Source organism: Camelina sativa, chromosome 13 (assembly GCF_030686135.1).
Source record: "Camelina sativa cultivar CO46 ecotype springtype chromosome 13, ASM3068613v1".
NCBI classification, from domain to species: Eukaryota; Viridiplantae; Streptophyta; class Magnoliopsida; order Brassicales; family Brassicaceae; genus Camelina; species Camelina sativa.
In genome coordinates, this window is record NC_141892.1 from 13,678,536 (window position 1) to 13,698,080 (window position 19,545).

The following is a 19,545-nucleotide window of genomic DNA, read 5'->3' on the forward strand; positions in this document are numbered from 1 at the left end:
ACCACACTGTAAAACATCAACTCATTCTGAAATAGATTTACACATTCCATTTGGCATACCGTCAAAATGCAAAATCAAACTCTCTCTAAGCCTGAGAACAAAAAGCCACGATAATTTCAATCACTTCAATACAGTGTTTGGCACTTAACATTAAAGAGGTAGGTTTCAAATCCAAAATAACAAGGAAGAAGCAGTCTCAGATCCATATCTACCCTCCCCGAGAAATTCAGAACATGAGCTATATACATGAGCAATTTTTATTATTTCCAAATGTTATTGATGCTAAGAAGGTACCGAGAAAGTAGCTATATACAGATATATAAACACCAGATAATCACATGATTGTACAGAGGGTTATTATTAAATCATAACTTAGTCCCCTAACCTCTTTACAGAGGGAAGTGGTCTTTGCCATCACCATCATCATTACTATCATTACCATCATCACCGAAAAGATTCAACCCGGTAACATCCCAGTTAGCATCTCTATAGTTGAAGCTGGAGCTGCTAACATTATACTTAACCTCATGAAACAAGTTGAGATTATCCACAAGCTTATGGAACACATTGCAACCACAGCACTGCACGAAGACAGTGCCGTCAGTGTAAGCATGTGGATTAATAGCTCTTGTAGTTCTCTGACCACAGACGTTGCAAGTGAAGGCAACACGCATTCGCCTACGAGGCGATTTCGTGAACAGTGACCATGGAAACGTCGAAACCGTCTCTGTATCGGGTTTAGCCGGTAGAGACGGTCCTTCCATACCTGAACCGGTTGTCCAGCCTTTAACCGAGGCTGCACTCAACACCAATCCCATTGCTTCATCCTATATATACAAATCAAAATCACGAATCAAACAAAAAAAAAAAAAAAAAAACCTAATCAATTTCGAATTCCACAAGAGAGATCGAGGTTTTTTTTTTTACATTCGAGAGTGTTCGATTTTGGAAAAGAGGAACGAGGCTTGATGAGTTCGATTCGGATTGTTGCGGAGGATCATAATCTTTGTCTTCTTTCTCTGAGAATTCAAAACAATAATAAGATTAAGAGAACGATTCGAAAAAAAAAAAAAAAAATCACGATCTCGAGAGAGATTGACCGGAAGAAGAAATGGAGATTAAGTTTTGTATACTCTTGGAGAGACGGACGATTCTGGGAGAAGATGATGAGTCTGTTCTCTTCTTTGGAGAGAAGATTGAGATTGGTGAAGATGAGGACGAGATGATTGTTGCTGCAGAGCTTAAAGCTGAAGCTTCCATGGTTCGATCGATCTAGAAGAAGAAGCTTACACAGAAATGAAACTTTTGTTTCTTTCCCCTTTTGGTTTTGAGTTTATCTTTGGTTTGTTCTCTGAGAGATATTTTTTTGTATATTTTATAAAAATAAATAATAAATAAATAAAAACCCAAAAAAAGACTTACTTTAAATTAAAACTAAAATATTATTTATTAAATCTACATAAAAATTTGTTTAAATTGTTTCTTTTATACATCTTGTTCTTTACCAACAGCTTTATACAGATCTTGGACTACACTGCTAACAAATTTGTCATCTTCTACAGAGCTACTTATCATTTTCTCATAGAACAAGATCCCTTTCTCCGCCTTACCACAGCTCATGTATCCCTTTAGGATCGTGCGCTTGCAAGCATTGTCTGGAGTTATACCGGCTTCAGACATCTTGGAGTATATTCTTTCGGCATCATCCATCATCCCAGCTTTGACAAAAGCAGAGAGCAATGAACTGAAATGGCTGTGAGATAGTGGGATGCCTTTCTCTTCCATGAAAGTTATGGTCTTCTCCGCTTCTGCGTACTGTGAACTCTCGGCATAGGCTTGAACTAAAGAGAGATATGTGGATGATGAGTCGGTACAGCGACCACTTCTTTCCATTGCTTGCAGAAGTTCATCGACCTCGCTATGGAGTCTACTGCTTGCACATATCTTGACCATCATGTTGTAGCTAGGCTGCAATTATTCTCCCCAGCATTAACAATTATCATAATGTTAAGCCCACTAAATAGACCTTGAGAACATTTTGGCTTGAAAATGTAAAACATACCGTTCCAGGTTTAATCCCTTTCTTCTGCATTTCAGTAAACAATGCCAATGCTTCACGCATTTTTCCTGGAAAGAGCAAGATTCATTTGTTAATGTAAGAACCAGAATCAAGACCGGTCAATGTTACACAAAGGTTTCACGTCTGCGAGAAACTGTGATCTATATATCATACACGACACATAAATAAAAATTTCTCGATTAAATGCATACCAGCCTTTCCATAATGCATGATCATATTTGTGTATATTTTCTCGTCCAGATATAATCCCGATCTACGAGCGCTACTAAAAATCTCAATTGCTTTGTCCAGCTGCAGACCCCGCCCGTACACGCTGTATCACCGACCAAGATGGTTGGAATATTAGATATTGACCAACTTCAGTCTTAACATAAGGAACCAGATCTAATGCAGTTACCTGATCATTGTGTTATAGGTCTGAATCGAACAAGGAACACCTGAGTTATGCATCCGCTCATAAATTTCGGATGCATATTGTAGTTTACCTGTGACAACAGAGGTTTGAGTGTTGGTTCAATACACCATAAAATTAAGCTGCAATTGATAAACGATTTATTCTCTTCTACCTGCTTCTAGCATTGCCTTGATAAGAGTATTATACCCCACGGTGTCAAGCTCCATACCGTTTTCAAGGCAGGTCTGTGATATATGTTCTGCTTCCCGGTGTTTCCCTGTAATTAGGATAATACAATTTTCTTACATAACATCTCAAAACTGCAACTAACATGAATATAGAACATGTATTATAACTAAAGTCTGCAAGTAGTTGATTGAAATGTAACAGTCATATATCAATTCATAATTTCCAATGCCATTCTAAAACCTTCAGCTCAAAATTTCCAATCATCATTTGCTACAATAAAGATTATTTGGGGATCTGATTTTCTTTGAAGTTTTTTTGGGAACTTTCCATTTGACATACCTCGATTTGTTAGAGCATTAACAAGTATGCTGACGGTAACAGCTCCTGGGTCAATGCCCTTTTTTGCTGATTCCATGAAGAGTCCATATGCATCTTCAAGCCAGCCACATCTCACGTAAGCATCAATCATTGAGCTGATAACAGATTTTCCCAGATTTTTAGATTCTTCTGCTGTACGGTAAAGCCGTTTCGCCTCTTTAAGCTTATGTAGCCTCCCATAAACAGCAATCAAAGTCGCGACTGTTTCTTCCTCTATCGTGAGTCCTAGTTCAATAATCAAATCGGCAAGAATCTCTGCTTTAGATACATCACCTGCATAAAAAAGAACTTAATCTTAAACAGCATATCCAGAGCTTGTTAACAAGCATCCAGAACGAACAACAAAGAACCAGATTGAACTTTCTACCTTCTCTCACAAAGCTAATTATGACTCGATTTACTGCCAATGAACCATGATCAGTCGTGAACATTAATTTCAGTATTGCTTCAGTCTCATTCAAATTTCCCTCTTTTAGTCGCAAATTGAGCAGCAATCCTAGAGCTGTGAGATCAAGTCGACTCACGTTTATAACTGCTTCGTGTTTAACTTGCTTGTTTCTTTCGATATGCATTGCCTCTACAAGTGTTTGTACAAATCTGTTATCCTTAACCCCGGCTTCTCTACTCATTTTCTCTACCAGATATCTAGCTTCTGCTACCATTCCCTCCTTGCAATATACTCTCATAGCCGTCTTGTAAAGCTCTATATCAAAGTCCACTTGATCAGCCATTATCTGCTTGATAAAAACCTTAGCTTTCTCTCCTAAATTGAGTCTGGTATACAAATTGAGCATGTCGTTACAAGAACTAGCATCAGGAAGTCCAGTCTTTGATAAAGCTCGAAATGCTTCCTCAGCACAGTCAACATTCTGTATCTTAGCATAACACTGTAACATCAAAATAAAGGCAAATCTGGAAAAAGGAACCTCTCTGGTCTTCATCATTTCAATTACATCTAATGCCTTGACAACATTTCCCGAGTTCAAATGAACTTGAGACATTGCCAAATACGTTTTCTCATCAGCCAGTAGATTCAAACGTTCAGTCTCCTCAAACATACTTTGCGCATCATGGAAAAGTCCAAGCTTCCCATATATTCTGATGATCAACCCACGAATGACCTCATCAGCTGGAATTTTATTTCTTTCCATGTCTGCAAAGAGAGAAAGCGCTTTCGGGTAATTCTCAGTTTTGTAATATAAACTCAACATAGAAGCACAAGTATAGTTGCTCGGAACGATTCCTTGAGATCTCATATCCTCATACAACCTAACAGCCTGATCCCAATCACCAGCCTTCACACTAAAACCAATAACCGAGCTGTAAGTTACTTCCTCTGGGACAAACCCCAAGCTTTTCATCTCACCAAAAGTTTCCAACGCATCCTCGTTAAAACCCTGTTTAGCATATGAGCTCACAACTAACGTATACGTGAATTCAGTCGGTGGCACACCTTCCTCGACCATTTCTAACCAGAAATCAATCACTTTCTCATGAAGTGAAAGTGATTTCTTCTGAAGAGACGACATCATGAAATTATACACGGAAGAAGCTAAAATGATCCGCCTTTCTTGAACAGCTTTGTAAAACGTCAACATAGCGTTGTGACGTCCCCATCTAGCGTATGTACACAACATTGTACCACAAGCTACTGCATCTGGTTCACATCCCACTTCAAGCATTTCCAAAAAAGTTTCCTCAGCCATCTTAATCTTCCCGACTTGTCCATACAACCGAAGAACAATCGTATAGACAACTACATTCGGACGGTAAGTTAACTGTTTAACACAAAAATCTATCACCAAAACTTTCATTAAACCAAAAATCTACAGAATCCTCAAAGATAAAAAAGGTGGAAGAACAGAATCGAACCTGCAGTTTCATCCAAGAGAAGAAATCTCGAACTTGTCTCCAACCTCTTTGTTCTTTTAAAACGACACACATATCTCTAAAGCTCAGCTTCGTCACAAAGCTACTCATCACGAATCTCATATCATCACCACTACCTTGTCTCCTCTGTGACAAGCCTCTCACGGTTTTAATCGCAGCCACCACATGTTTCCCGTACATCTGACCATTCCGATCATCTTCCAAATACTGAACCATTTGCTCAGGAGTTCGCTTAATCCATTTGGGAGTCATAGCGTGTGAGCCTTGGTTCCTTCTTAACGTGCTTAGATACTGTGCTTTCTTCTTTATGATTCGTCGAGCGTCGTCGTCTGATAACGGATGTTTCGGCCTCTCGTATCTCGGTTTCGGTTTTTCTGGGTTACCGTCGCTGAGTGACCACGGGTCGGGTCGTACTCCGGGGGAAGAAGATGACGTTACTGATATTTTTGACTTTCTTGAGGGTACTTTGGGAAGAAAAATTGAAGGATTGAAGTGCGTTGTGGAAGTGAGGAAGTCACTCCTCATTGCTTCTTCTTAAATTTCTCCGGCCACAACCTCGCCGTCGCCGTATCCACTACAACTCAAAGACAGTCTCATAATTTAGACCTGTGATTATCCGGTTTTATTCGGTTGAATCTGTTTTGGTTTGTCTCCAATCAAAATCAACTTAATTTCCGGTTTATATCGTTTGATTATTTAATTTAATCTTCATTCTTTTTTAATCTTTGCGGTTTGATTACTTAATTTGATTTTAGTTTAATCTTTATTTTTCTCTTGATTTTCTATTTTTAATTTTTTGGCCTATTTTCTTACCGCAATATTATTATTACCCAACATGTTAAAATTTACTAAGCTTCGGAATAGTCTGATTATCCTATATACACTAAGTTAAATTCCAACTTAGTGACACCTACACATTCTCCAAATTATGTCGCAAAAGATATGTGCGATTTTGACAAAAGGAAGAGAGAACTATGTGTTCTTTGAGTTGAGACCCCAAACTGCTTTCAGGTCAAGCTCCCAGTATTCACCATCACCACACGGTGTCACGCTTCTCTCGTGTCTGAACGCAGGAATCTGATGCCAGAACCGATACGCTTCAGTCTTTGGAATGTCTACTACACAACCAGCATTTGACTGTTGACTCCTTTCGTAGAAAGGCTTGTTATTGAACTCTTTCGCAATCAAAGACACCACTTGTATCCTCTGCTTGTCGGTTTCCACTACTTCTACAATCTCAAGTTCTTCAGCCTCAGCAAAGTTTGTGGTATTCCAGTTCTTGTACAGAGCCCAGATCTCACCCTTCCCTGGGTATACTTCGAATCTGTTCTTTTTACTCTTCACGGCTTTAACCTGATGTGAGAAGCTGCTAGGTGAAAGGACTTCTGCTTTACCGGTTTTCAATTTGAAGCGGCCACAGCACACGGGTCGTGCCATGTGTACTGGAAGGCGATACAGCTCTAGAGGTGCTACATGTAACTTGAATTCAGGGATAGTGTCGATTACCTTGATCTGAACGTACTTTCTGGGAATCTCTCTGTCATTGCTATAAATGGCCCATATTTGATCAATCTGAAATTTGTCCCAAGATCTCTGGTTCTCAAAGTTGAAACTGTTTTCTTTCTCGGTTTGGCAATTGGATGGCACAAGAGTCTCTGGTTCTGGGCTTTTCTTCGCAGCACTACCATTTAACCGAGTCAGTAAACTGTTACCGCTGGACTGAGACAATGATTCATCATTTCTCCCATGTTTCTTTAGGATACCTGTCAGTTTGTAAAACCCACCTGGTTGTGCACAGTATTCGCCATTTTTAGCACTCTTCTTCTCAGCTATTTCTCCGCCTGACCGTGAAGTTACTTGACTGTTTGTTTGACTCAACAGACGAGGAGATTTTCGCAGTTTCAAGTCATCTACTGCTTTCACACTCTTTCTTGACTTCTTCACTGAGCTCATGTCATGATTAGTGCGTCTACCATCAGATTCACTGGAGAATGAACCATGATTGTCATTGAATTTTGGACGTTTCTTTTCAAATGGACTGCTCTTATCTACCTGCATGTCAACCTTGGAAGCTTCAGGAAAAGGACCAATAGTTTTACCATCCGGCCTTTCTCTATCCAACCCAACATCAGCCTTAGAATTATCAACCTCGAACAATTCTTCTGGTAAAGCAGCAGTGTCTAATTCAAAGCACCCAGGAGGAACACCTTCTCTCTCCTTTCCAGTCATTTTGAATGACGGGACTTTATGCGAAAACCTCAGCATCTCGCTTGGTAGAATTTGAAGTTGGAGAACTCCATACTGTGCCTCTTGGCGAAAGAGGGAGACAAACCGTTCCACTTTTCCCAGATAGGCCACTCCAACGCCAACGTCATCTTTAAAATTAGACAAAACTTCAACAAAGTCATATTCATAAGGCTGTTTATGATTTTTTGAGTTAGCACTCCAACTGATATCCCAGCCTCTGAAAACTGCCCAAACTTCTCCCTTTCTTGGATATATGGCGATGCTATTGTTGCCAGTTAAGTGAAACATCTGACAAGAAAATTTTAAGTGGTCGTTTTCTTCTTCTGAATCACCATCCCGAAAAGTCCCACAAGCAATGGGAATTGAGTTATCTTTATCCTCATGCAGTGGGTCAATCCACGTAATCCACATCTTGAACTCAGAATCCAACACTTTCTTTATCCGAGCATACAGCCGAGGCATACTGTCAGTCGGATCATACATAGACCACACCTGGTTGACAGCAAAACAGTTTGTTGTCAGTTCAAAATTATTGAACTCTGGATCAGGCAAAATCTTTGCATTAACGTTGTGGTTACTGTCCATCGTTCTTGCCATAACCACTCCTTCCCCATTTGCTTCACATTTGTCACCATCCTTGTCTTTGGTTGATGAGATTTCTTGATATCCAGAATCCAAATTTTTCTTAGCTTTTCCTTTAGACACACATGAAGGGGCAAATGAACCACCAGAATCAAGACGTTTAGATGATCCAACACCTCCGAATCCGTTTTTTGTAGTTTGCTCAGATTTTAATCCAATGTTTGACCTTGACCTCTTTTTTGGAGGGCTTAGGAAATCATCACTGCCTACCTCCTCCGCGTAAGAACTCTGTTGGCTTCTACTTGGAGATTTCCTCTTATTATTATATTTTGAATCCGCTTTATCCCTGATAATATCAGAGGCATCAACATTATTCCTCTCCATGGGATCCTCAACACATTTTTGTCTCTTGTTCTTGTCCTCTCTCACAGAAGGTGCTTTATCACTCCTTGAAACTGACTCATCAGGTACAGAATTCGATGCACCCCTTTGAGGTTCTGTAACCTCAGGTTGTTGCTTGTGTAGTTTAGCTGCACTCTTCCTCTTTTCCTCATTACGTGATCCAGCATAATTCTTCATGGATTCAGCCTCTACTTTGGACTTTTTCGCTTCAGTTTTTCTGCTCTCGCCTCCTCCATTCTTGTTGTTGAATTTCTCGCTGAAAGTTTCTTTCTTATCGACATCAGCTGCAACAGTTCGTGGTTGAGCAGCAGTAGACTCCACATTTGTATTCACAGATGTGTTACCCGGCCCCTGATTTCGAACTTCTTTTTGACCAGTGCTTGATTTAGGTGGTGCTCTGTTAAATCCAGTGTCGTAGGCCATGTAGGATTTTTGACAAGTGGTACAGCGCATAAGAGTATTCACATATTTTCTCAAGTACTTATACCTATAGCCACAGTGCGCACAACATGTCCAAAATGTAACATTGTCGATAACACTAACACTGGCATTGTTTGAAGGTACACCAGAGTTTGCAGTCGACTGGATACTAGCAAACCGTAAATAGATCCTGCGCCTGATATCATACTGAGAGCGTTTATCCTTGTCAGCGAGAAATCCGTTAGCATCCCAAACCAACTTGAAAGCAGCCTCTGCACCGGGAAAATGGTTCTTGTCAGGATGGAGAAGCAAGGAGAGCTTCCTGACCTGCTTCTTGATTGTAGCATTGTCAGCAAAATGCATAACCTGAAGAATACCGTACCAGTTCTCAAGACCTTTAATTTTCTTCTCGGCAGAACAATGGACCTCACATACAGCTAGCATTTGCTGTAAACTCTCGAGACCTGAGAAGAGACCCTGAGCCTTCAACAAAAGCTTCTGAGCCCCAACAAAATCAGCATTCTTCATCTTATCCTCAGCTAATGCTTTTGCCCTAAAGGCCTCTTCCTTAGTGCAGTCCATTTTCAAACCAAGAAACCTTTTCCCTGAATCAGCTAAATTCTCAGAGATCAGAACAACAACAAAGGCATCAAATGAACCAATATCTAATTCCTGAAACAAAAAAAGTAGCCATATTTGTCATTAGCAAAATAGTCATCATACTCCAAATTACACATTTAGGAAACTAAACTAAAACCCTGGAATTAAAGTGAGGCTAGAGAGACAAAAACAGTAAATTCGAAATTGGAAGTTTGAGAAAAACGACCTCGATAAATCTTCTTCAACCAGGACGAAAAATATCGGATTACAACAATGTTCTTTGGGATTGGGTAAGACCCAATCGAAACGCTACTCGGATTGCTCTCGTTTCAGGGTGTGGGAATTAGGGTTCATCAGCTCAGTGCAGTGTTTCAAATCTTATGGGTGGAAAACGATTGAAGAAAGCAAAAAAAAAAGGATTTTGAGTGAAGACTAAATTTGGGAATCGATTTTTATTTTTATTTTAATAATAAAATGTAAAACGCATTTTGGGTATTTTTTTTTTTTTTTTTTTTATCGCAAGGGTTTTGTCGAGGATATAAAGCCAAGTAAACATGCCAACACTACAAACTAAGTACAAGTACAACAGGCCAACATTAAAACCAAAATAAACTAGCCTAAAAAACAAGTCAAATAAAACAAAAGCCCATAGGCCCAAAGATTGAAGAGTAATCATTAAGCATTGAAACACAGTTTACGTGGCAAGAGAGAAACATGATGACTGACACGTGGGAAGTCGAAGGGTTGGAGTCTCCGATCACCGACAGAGGGAACTGTCGCCGGAAAACTTCAAATCCGGCCGAAATCGTTGGAAAATCACAAAGAAATCTCGATCTACGCCCAAAGAACAAGGCGAATTCCAATTTGCTGAGAATATGACTCCATCTAAAGCCAAACTTCTTAATCTTCGTCTTCAATCTATAACTTTTCAATCTTCAAGAAATTAGATCTACACCATAAACCTAGAAGCCCAAGGATCTGCAACTTAAACGAGAAGAAAGCTATCGAAGTCAATAACAACAACTCATGAATCGCAGAGACTATTCAAACACAAACAAAAAAGATAGAAAAAAAAAACTAAAGCTAAGCCAGCCACCATCGCTGAAAGAGCCAACCGTGATGGAACTGAGCCAACCAACGGTGTGAACGAGACCACCGTTGTCGGAAGGAATGCCAGCCACCGTTGCTTAAAGAGCCAACAAGTGCCAGAAGCAAGCCGACCAACGGTGTGAACTTCACCATCGATGTCAGAAAGGAAGCCAGCCACACGCCACCGTGAAAACGAAAACGGTGCTGGACAATCGGAAAATTTTATGCATCGCTTTCTCTCTCTCAAAAATTGAGAGAGGGAAGAGAGAAAGCTCAATAGCCAAATTTCTCTTTGGCTTTTTCAACTCATTTTGGGTATCTACTGGGCCTTTTATCCATCAGTAGTATATCTTTTATTGGTCTATAGGCATCAACATAAAATTTTAGAATTTTTTTTCACGTATTACAAACAGTAGCACAATAGATATATTTTGAAAAAAATAATAACAAAAGAAAAAGAAAAAACTCTATAGAAAGTTAGAAACACATAAAATAATTAGAAAAATTATTGTATGTGTACACTTTCGTTTTGGCTTTTCAGTTGGTACCATGATTTCTCCACAGAATTTTGTTTTTGCTTCTATATCAGATTTACAACTGTTTTTACTTTGATTTCTTAAGCTGAAGATATCTGCTTTCCACATTTTGCGCTGTACATATATTATTGTCACATAAAAGATAGTCCTTGTGTATGTCCTAGCTTAATTAAATAATTCAACACGCAAAAGATATTTCCTAGCTTAATTATTTGAACAAAAGTAAATAATTCCTCTAGCTTAATTCAATAAGGTTTACTTAATAACAAAAGTAATCTGTTCAATGAGTCTTCACTCTCCACATAAAGAACAAATTTCATTGTGACCTAATAGGACATACACAACATGCCAAAAACACACATTTAAGAAGCCTAAACAAAATGATCATAGCATAGCATAGTGTAAGGTTTTGTTTACTTTTTATTCAAATTAAACAAAACAAAGAAGACAACCCAAACAATAAAAAAAAAGAGACAAAATGGAACGTTTCAAATTTATATATACAATTACGTGACACACTTAAATCCTCCAGCAACTTAAAGCAAACAGTAGCAAGAAGTTCCTGTAGAAAGGATTGAAAGGTTGATAACCTTGGTAAACAGGGGGTTTCTCTAGATGTCTTGTAACGCCCGAACACCGCCTCTTAGTGGATCTTATGTCCAATCCTAGTTTATGGGTTCACCTTACTTAATGGACCTCACGTATTTTCACTAGGCTTGTGAGCCCATCAATATCCGACAGCTAGTTTGCTACGTCCGAGAGGTTTTAAAGACTTGTTATCGTCCCTACAAATCACCACATGATCTTACACACACATGAACTTCATCCATGGCTCTAACAAATCCACTAAAATATGGCCAATGTCTTTGATCCATTTGTAGTCGTTTAGGAATTCGACGTAGTTCTTGTCTCGTTGGAGTCTTGATATAATCACAAGTAAGTAACTCAGTTGCTCTAAGGACTTCAAAAAAGATTTCTTTGCACTGTCTCTTGCGTTCGTCCAAATCGCAATCCAACATCTCTTTGAACTTCATTGTGGACACATATTCGTAAAAATATGGCCACTCCCTCTTCGATGTAACCCATAACTCATTTGTAACTTGTCACACAATTAATTCTCTAAAACCATCAAGTGACATTCTTAGTAACTGAAGACATACAACATTATCTTCTTAGAATCAACGCCATATATTTCTCCATCCTAAATCGTTAGCTGTTTGCATTGGACCTCTTTCAAAATATCGATTATAGTATCTCAATGACGGCTGAATTATTAACTCTTCAAATTGCTCATTTTCCAGATTCCACAACTCAACTCTCTCATCGTAGTTTAGATTGTGGGCACCTTGTGATCGCAACTGACATAAATGAAATGCCTGAAATTTTATAAAGACAACATAAAACTAAATTAAATTGATGAAAATTACATTATTCAATAATAATAATAACATAACATAACTTTTAACAAAAAAGTACAAATGTTATAACTAATCATCAGATCCTGAATCACTTTGCTGATTTTCATTTAAATTTGGTGCTTCTTTATTTCCCCAAATGCTGAATAATCCTCCTCGTCTACGTGATCGTGATGTTTGCCCTCCCGATGCATAATTCGTGAAACCGACTTCTGGTGAAACTCCTCTAAAACCGTTTTTGAAAGATGGTACTTCTATTTCATGTGAAACTCCTTGTTAAGAATTTGTGGTAGTCCCTACTTCTGTTCCTAGTGAAAATCCATACTGCACATTTGTTGGAGGAATACATTGTGGAGCATTTTGTGATGAACCCCATTGTTGAGTACTTGGTAGTGAAGTCCATTGAGGCGCATTTTGTTCTATTCTCCATTGCAGACCAATTGAAGGTGTACCACACTGCAGACCAGTTGAAGGTGTACCCTACTGTGGAGCATTTGGAGGTGTACCCTACTGCGGAGCATTTGGAGGTGTACTCCATAGTTTCAAATTAGAAACCCATTGTGGTGCATTTTGAGGTGTGCCCCATTGTTGAAAACTCTGACCCCATTGTGGTCCATTAGGAGGTGTACCCCAATGTTGAAAACTCGGACCTCACTGGCCACCCGAATTTTGACCCCATGAATTATTACTACCATATGGACTACCGAAAGTAAAGTTGCGTGGATTAGGACTTCCACCATTTTGACTGGAGATTAACCGCTTTCTCACAAATTCACTTGTCCTGTGTATATCCAATTAAAGCTTGTAAAAAACGCAACTTATCTTCCGTGGTTCTTTCAGCTCGATCAATAAAGTACTTACGCCAAAATTCTTCTTTAATTTTATGAATGCAAGCCCAATAAAAATATGTGTCACTCAGAAGCTCCAACGATTCAAAGATCTTCGTAATCATCTTGGTCGAACAAATTTGGACAAAATTGTTGTAAACGTTGGCGCTGAAACTCTCTGAAATCATTCATTGTATCTGTTAATGTTGCCTCAAAAGATTGTTTTCTACGACTTCCTCGTGAACCACTTCAAGTAGAGATTCGTGAGCTTCCTACCCCTCTTTGTGAACTACTTCCACGTCTTAGTCCACCTTATTGTTGAACTCTTGAAGCAAGAGTATGAATTGGAGGAGCATGTGGAGAATTATGTTGTAAATGATCATGGGTGAACTCATTTGAGGGACGTGTTTCTTCGTTGATATTAACACGATACACGTCTTCATTTACTTGTGTCTCAAAAACTTGACTTTCATCATTATATATATCCTCATTCATTAACTCCCCTCTTCTTTGGTGCACAGAGTATTGAGACTGTGATTGTACATCATGTAAAATGAAACAACGTTGCATCACATCCCAAATGTCAGGCAGCTTTCATTTAAATGATTTTATAATCTTACATACATGTTAATAAGATTCTAACATTTTAGTATACAATTTTAATGTATACTAAAGTTACTAAATATGTTTTGGTTGTGAAAGATATTTTAAATACTTACTTCACGATATTTCCACCATGAATCAGATGCAGATATAACGGATGCATGTAACATGATCAACTGTAATTCCCATAGTATTTTGCAGAAGTTGCTTGTACTTCTTGTATTTTCTTTTTAGTTGATCGTTTTTCTTTGAAAAACTGATAGTTTATATTTAGATTGAACTCCTTGTTGAATTTTCAACCAAAAACTCTCTTCCAAGGGGTGTAGGATCATTGAAGAGTTAACGATTCATGGTAATTGTTTGATCGTACAAATCAATAAATATTCTTTCTCGACTATAAGTCCATTTAAAAGTTTCTTAGATCTACAATTTTTTAAAAAATTATTGTACTTAATTTTTAGGGATTTACTCATATGTCATACATTTTAGGTAATATTACCAGAACCATACAAAACTTTGTTTTAGTACTGTCATATTCTGGGTATTTTTTCTATACTTATCTTGTCCTTGTTTTATGTTACAGGAAAAATGTAATTACAAAGAATGTCATTGCCACGTCAGATGCCACGTCAAAAATCGCTGACGTGTATTAAATAAATCAGTCGTAGAGTGTTACAGCGGTAATGACAGCTGAGTTACAGTATGTTGCGGAAGATTTATGGAAAATGACTTAGTTATGAGAAAACGGCTGACTTACGAGCATAACTCAGCCTGTAGTAACTGCTGACTTAATAAAATATAGCTGAGTTATGAGAAAATGGCTGAGTTAAGCCAAACTTAGCCATAATTACTACTGAGTTTTTACCCGATGGTTGAGTTGTCAAAAAGTTTGTTGAGTTAATACTTCGACACAGCTGAATTAACTTTTTCTGGCTTGCTGAGTTATGAAACAATGGCTGACTTATGAGATGTCATTAACTATAACTCACCCGTCACAAGCTCCCTTATCGGAAAACTCGGCCATTTTACGGCTGACTTAGTAGCAAAAGATTAATTGCTAGAATATCAATTAGTTACAGTCGACTTATTAAACGATATGACTGAGTTACAAATTTTCAGTTGAGTTATGACATTAAGCAGCTGAGTTTGACAGCCGTTTTCTAGTTTTTAATTACTGTAATAGTATTCATGTTGCGCCTGACTTATAATTTTTGTTTGATGGCTGATTTAATTAGGCTGATTTACATGTTTGTTTGGTGGCTGACTTGCCACTTCGGACATATCATCCATGTAATCATTCCATGCCATCATTCCATGTCATCGTCTTCTAAGGAAATACGAAACATTTTTTTTTTTACTCTTGTTCTTCCCCTGGTTCAAAAGTGAGGGATTTACATGTTTTTACATTGTTCTTCACCTTATTAATTTTTCTCATTCTTCTTCATTTTCTTTCATGGATCCAGTTCCGGTAATTGTTGTTTCCGGTAAATGGGTAAATAAACACAAATATGTATTAAAACACCGACGATAGAGGGTGTAGAGTGTGCAGATAGATGCGAAAACAATGCACAACAAGCTTTTGAAGCTTGTTCTCGATGACTACGGATATAACGCGTGAAGCCATCAGCTAAAGTTGATCTACATGTTCTCGAACAAGGCACTGAAACATATGTCGCATGGTAAATCAATTTATGTCTCCAATGATCAAGAGTTGCAATGCTTTTTTGGGAATATGGAAAATCGATCAGCTACGTCTCTTTGTGTAGTGTTCGGAAAAAAGTCTACCGAAATTAGTGGTAAGGACGGATCGAGAGGAAGGATGAAATGGCTATTAAGTCAGCCACAAAGCATTATAACTCAGCTGTCATATAAATCTACGAGACCTTTCATTTTCTCTTAAATATTATAACTCAGCCGTGAAGTAATATAAATAAACCGTTAAATAATATAAATCAGCCGTTTACTTCAACTTTATTTCTTGTTATAAGTCAACCACCAAGTATTATAACTCAACCGTCATATGAATCTAAGAGACCTTTCGTTTTTCCTTAAGTATTATAACTCAGCCGTCAAGTAATAAAATTCAGCTGTTTACTTTTATTTCTTGTTATAAGTTAGCCACCAAGCATTATAACTCAGCCATCATATGAATCTACGAGACCTTTCGTTTTCCCTTAAGTATTATAACTCAGCCGTGAAGTAATATAAATGAAATGTTCACTGTCAATAATGACGTGGAATCATTTGATATTATATATATTTTTAAATATTTTCGGAATTAAAAATAAAAAATTAAGACAGGGTGTTAATTGTAATTACACCCAAAACACTAAATATAGTAATTTTTAGAAAATGTATAATATACCAGCAGTATTCCTACTTTTCTATAACATCTGAGTAATTTGTTCTAAATTCTAACTAAAAATTAGACAAATGTGTAACTTTATATGTGCCGATGTTTTCTGTATAAAAATTTGTATCTTTTTGCACGGACAAATTTGTGGTTTTTCGGTGGTTAGCCATACCTACAAATACAGTTTTAAATTGATTTTTAGTTATTATATATAAGAGAAAATTTAGAATGTACTATTTTGAAGACTTTCAACAACTAATATATTCTCACCAAAAAGTTGATAATAACTTATTTATCTTAACTTAGATACACTATCATATCTAACAATAAATTTTATACTATATTTTACTTATGATTGAAATAAATGATTCCAAAAAATTTATTGGAACAATATTTTCATCGTCATTCTCCTTTTTACAGAAGTAGGTCAGCTAAATAAAGGTAAAATATTCAACACATATTTTAATAATGACTCTATGCTAAATGTATTATATATTTTCAATTGTTAAAAATTTTCATAAATGATTTAATGTATGTATACCTATAACTAATAATTTATGATTACATTTTGTAGAATTTCAACCCATCTATTACAAACATGTTTACTATATTTGGAATTGTTTATTAATTAATACAAAGTGGTAATGTGGTTCAATGTTTATTAATCTATATTTTTAAAATTCAAAAACTTATTACAAGAAAAAGTTATTTATTAATCTATATTTTTAAAATTCAAAAACTTATTACAAGAAAAAGTTATGTATTTTATTTATAAATAAATAAATATTTTTCTTAGTACATGGAGTATATTATGTATTTTAATTTTTTTTTAATTTAATAACATTTACAAAACATTTACTAATTTATTCATACAAATAGTATTATAGTAGACAAAATATACAAATCCAAGTAAGATATAATCCAAACAGTAATTTAAATAATCTATAAGAATTTTTATTAGAGTTAAATATATTTATTTATGTTATGTTTTATACAATTATGTTCACTTATGTTAAATATATTTTGTACAAAATCTATGATACAATTATACTTTATATTAAACAAATACAAAAATAAAATATTTTTTTATTAATACAAAACAAATTAAAATATATAATTATACTTGTTATTAATAAAAAAATATGATATCCGCACTGCAAATAGTTTTTCACCAATCAAGCATTATTTTATACTGCTTATTTTGCATTAACCGCACTTGTTTGCAAATACATTTGTCCCGCCCGTACCACATTTCAATCGTACCGCACTATCAAATCCGTTGTTACCATTCGGATTAATTAAATTCAGCTGGAACTCTTCAATGAATTCAATTATCTCTCTCAGTTTTGCACCATCTCGATCTTCAGCCTAGAATCCAACATAGAATACAAAATATAAACCATCAATGACAATAGAATATATAGTTTGGAAAGATATATAAATCAGAAGCAAGCTTTAACATGTGAATCAAATCATCTCTTATCCTTGGGAGAGCATCTAAGATTGATGATCTCTTCTTTCAAGAACACTATGGGAGAAAAGCTGCACTTCAGGTTGAAATAAAATACATACCGGGTTGCCAGAAAATATTGGCGTTCGTCGAGGAGTTGTCTGACCAAATCTGCAACAATAAAAAAATATAGTCAAACATACTTCATCAATCTTTTTGAGTATCACCAAGTTCACTAAAGTCACAAGCTTTATGGTTCTTAAGGTTTTAAGAAGTTCAAATCCGCACAAATAAGTTAGCTACCACTAAGAACAGAGAGAGCTACAAAGATATTGCTGACTGTTCATGCGATCAGCTTATGTGAACAATGATTGCTATGACCAGGATTTCTGAAGCAAAATGTCAAAAGTCAGTTTTTTTGAACTAAAGACAAAAAATTTGGAAAAGATATTTGTGATGGGTTCTAAGATCTCTAATAGACAAATTTAGATGAGAAAAAATGCCAACACTTCCCTTTTTACTTCACCTCAAGATCTCAAACAATAACAGAATTACAACAGATATCAAAATTTCTAATCTATAAAATAAAAACAAATTAATTCACCTCAAGATATTAATTTTCCAAGCGCCAAACAAATTAATTAGAAATAAGAAGAAAACCTGGAAAAGAGGAAGAAACCGACGACGGTGTTAGAGTTGTCGTGATGGGTTCTAATAATGTTCACAAGAAACAAAGTTCCTGAGATCCCGCTTTGCATTAAAGTTTCGAGTCTCTATTCTCTAAGTTTGAATAATAAGTTCGTTTGGTCTCGTCGACGTCAATTCTTTCGTTTGGTCTCGTCGACGTCAAATCTTCCTTCCAACTCTACTTTTGATGCAATAAAAAATGGAAAAATGACGATGTATTAAAAAGGTTAAAACATGAAACTAATTTTGGTTTACTAAAAACCCGTCAATATATAATTAGAAATTTATTAAACACAAATCAAAATCTGATCTATTTACTTGACACGTGTCGTGACCAGGTGAGTTAGTTACTTTATAAATTTTCTATTTTTCCTTTTCATTTAATAAATTTCTTTTTAATATTATGAGTGGGTCATAAATTTCAATTACTTCTTTTTAGGTTCTTTTACAAAAGTAAGATTGGACTCTCTCAAATGTCAGCTCAGAATGTCAAACTCAGTATCAAAAGTAATATTTGGGAGTATCTTATGACATAATAGCCTTTTTCAAAGCCACCCTATAACATGATTAATTTAATTTAGGTGGACTGTGGACCGTCGATTATCGACGAGAAACAGAGCTTTTGCACTTCTCTACACTTGCTACTTGATAATTTTCTTCAATGGATATGATACTTGCTATTCTCGCATTCTTGTTTGCGTGTGCTTTCCTCGCTGGTGTGTTTCTCCTCCATCAATTTTTCAAACCAGTGACCACGCAAGCTACCGATGTGGATTTAAAGATGTCTCCGGAAACAACGACCTTCTCCTCTGGGAAGCAACAACCTTCTCATCTGGGGAAGGAACGACCTTCTCCTCTCCGGAAGCAACGCCGTGGCATGAGCATGTTGTGGTATCACCGAAGACCTTTCATTACATGTTGTTAGATTTTACAAATTTAGTGTTTCATTTAAGTCTATCTAATACAAGAGTTGTAATTAGGTATTGTTCTAACACAAGCGTTAAAATTGAGTGTATCTAATCACATAATTCTCATTGTATTTCATCTGTTTCAAGACTCTTGCTTTGCCTGGAAATCAATATTTAGTTGTCCGTAGGTTTCCAACATCGTGCATGTAATTGGTGGCCTAAACATCTGTATCTCGTTGTTACTTTTGATTGCCTTTGTGTGAGAGCTAGTTAGTATACTAAGCATATCTAAAACTAGTTTGGGGGTCAAATTCTGAATGTTGGAAATTCTGAATGTTGCAGTTGCATTGTTTACACTTGATCCTTTCAATACATCGGAAAATTTTAATCTGTTATTCATTTACCTTAGTGCACAGGGTTGTGCTCTGTCTCGTACTCAGGAAGACGATGTGATCATTCACCTTAGTGCGCGGGGTCGTGCTCTGTCTCGTACTC

At 36.6% G+C, this 19,545-nt stretch overlaps 3 protein-coding genes, 1 long non-coding RNA gene and 1 pseudogene across 7 annotated transcripts; all 5 read right to left on the reverse strand.

Annotated features, from left to right (window-relative positions):
- Window positions 1-243: 243 nt before the first annotated feature.
- On the reverse strand, window positions 244-1,429 carry LOC104736783 (uncharacterized). 2 transcript variants are annotated; one of them, XM_010456840.3, is made up of 3 exons: window positions 1,134-1,429; window positions 928-1,019; window positions 244-827 (listed from the first exon to the last, which is right to left on the reverse strand). In XM_010456840.3, exons 1-3 carry the CDS (start codon window positions 1,258-1,260, stop codon window positions 390-392), a joined length of 657 nt encoding a protein of 218 aa, XP_010455142.1. In that variant the 5' UTR covers window positions 1,261-1,429; the 3' UTR covers window positions 244-389. The 2 variants fall into 2 exon arrangements, with proteins under 2 accessions (XP_010455142.1, XP_010455141.1); XM_010456839.3 differs by having other exon boundaries at window positions 1,101-1,357.
- LOC104736785 (pentatricopeptide repeat-containing protein At5g27270) lies at window positions 1,423-5,587 on the reverse strand. 2 transcript variants are annotated; one of them, XM_010456841.3, is made up of 8 exons: window positions 4,914-5,587; window positions 3,409-4,819; window positions 3,003-3,314; window positions 2,647-2,751; window positions 2,478-2,565; window positions 2,272-2,393; window positions 2,063-2,127; window positions 1,423-1,968 (listed from the first exon to the last, which is right to left on the reverse strand). In XM_010456841.3, the coding sequence occupies exons 1-8, from the start codon at window positions 5,454-5,456 to the stop codon at window positions 1,486-1,488; spliced, it is 3,129 nt and encodes a 1,042-aa protein (XP_010455143.1). In that variant the 5' UTR covers window positions 5,457-5,587; the 3' UTR covers window positions 1,423-1,485. The 2 variants fall into 2 exon arrangements, with proteins under 2 accessions (XP_010455143.1, XP_010455144.1); XM_010456842.3 differs by having other exon boundaries at window positions 3,409-4,836; window positions 4,914-5,585.
- Window positions 5,588-5,757: 170 nt separating this feature from the next.
- Window positions 5,758-9,856, reverse strand: LOC104736786 (uncharacterized). 2 transcript variants are annotated; one of them, XM_087480147.1, is made up of 2 exons: window positions 9,409-9,856; window positions 5,758-9,254 (listed from the first exon to the last, which is right to left on the reverse strand). In XM_087480147.1, the coding sequence occupies exon 2, from the start codon at window positions 9,162-9,164 to the stop codon at window positions 5,904-5,906; it is 3,261 nt and encodes a 1,086-aa protein (XP_087336273.1). In that variant the 5' UTR covers window positions 9,165-9,254; window positions 9,409-9,856; the 3' UTR covers window positions 5,758-5,903. The 2 variants fall into 2 exon arrangements, with proteins under 2 accessions (XP_087336273.1, XP_087336274.1); XM_087480148.1 differs by having other exon boundaries at window positions 9,406-9,747.
- A 3,138-nt stretch (window positions 9,857-12,994) lies between these two features.
- On the reverse strand, window positions 12,995-13,988 carry LOC104738247 (uncharacterized; annotated as a pseudogene).
- Window positions 13,989-17,040: 3,052 nt separating this feature from the next.
- Window positions 17,041-18,336, reverse strand: LOC104736787 (uncharacterized). Its single transcript, XR_015577355.1, has 3 exons — window positions 18,116-18,336; window positions 17,578-17,626; window positions 17,041-17,373 (listed from the first exon to the last, which is right to left on the reverse strand). It is a non-coding gene; the product is annotated as an uncharacterized LOC104736787 (long non-coding RNA).
- Between the last annotated feature and the right edge of the window lie 1,209 nt (window positions 18,337-19,545).

Excerpts from the sequence above, each read along its gene's own strand:
- LOC104736783 (XM_010456839.3), bottom strand. The coding sequence starts at position 1,260 with ATGGAAGCTTCAGCTTTAAGCTCTGCAGCAACAATCATCTCGTCCTCA. Across the intron at positions 1,020-1,100 it reads AATCTCCATTTCTTCTTCCG|AGAAAGAAGACAAAGATTAT; the intron begins GTCAATCTCTCT and ends TTGAATTCTCAG. Across the intron at positions 828-927 it reads AAAATCGAACACTCTCGAAT|GATGAAGCAATGGGATTGGT; the intron begins GTAAAAAAAAAA and ends TTGTATATATAG.
- LOC104736786 (XM_087480147.1), bottom strand. The coding sequence starts at position 9,164 with ATGGACTGCACTAAGGAAGAGGCCTTTAGGGCAAAAGCATTAGCTGAG.
- LOC104736785 (XM_010456841.3), bottom strand. The coding sequence starts at position 5,456 with ATGAGGAGTGACTTCCTCACTTCCACAACGCACTTCAATCCTTCAATT. Across the intron at positions 4,820-4,913 it reads TCTCTTGGATGAAACTGCAG|TTAACTTACCGTCCGAATGT; the intron begins GTTCGATTCTGT and ends TGTGTTAAACAG. Across the intron at positions 1,969-2,062 it reads AAGGGATTAAACCTGGAACG|CCTAGCTACAACATGATGGT; the intron begins GTATGTTTTACA and ends GAATAATTGCAG.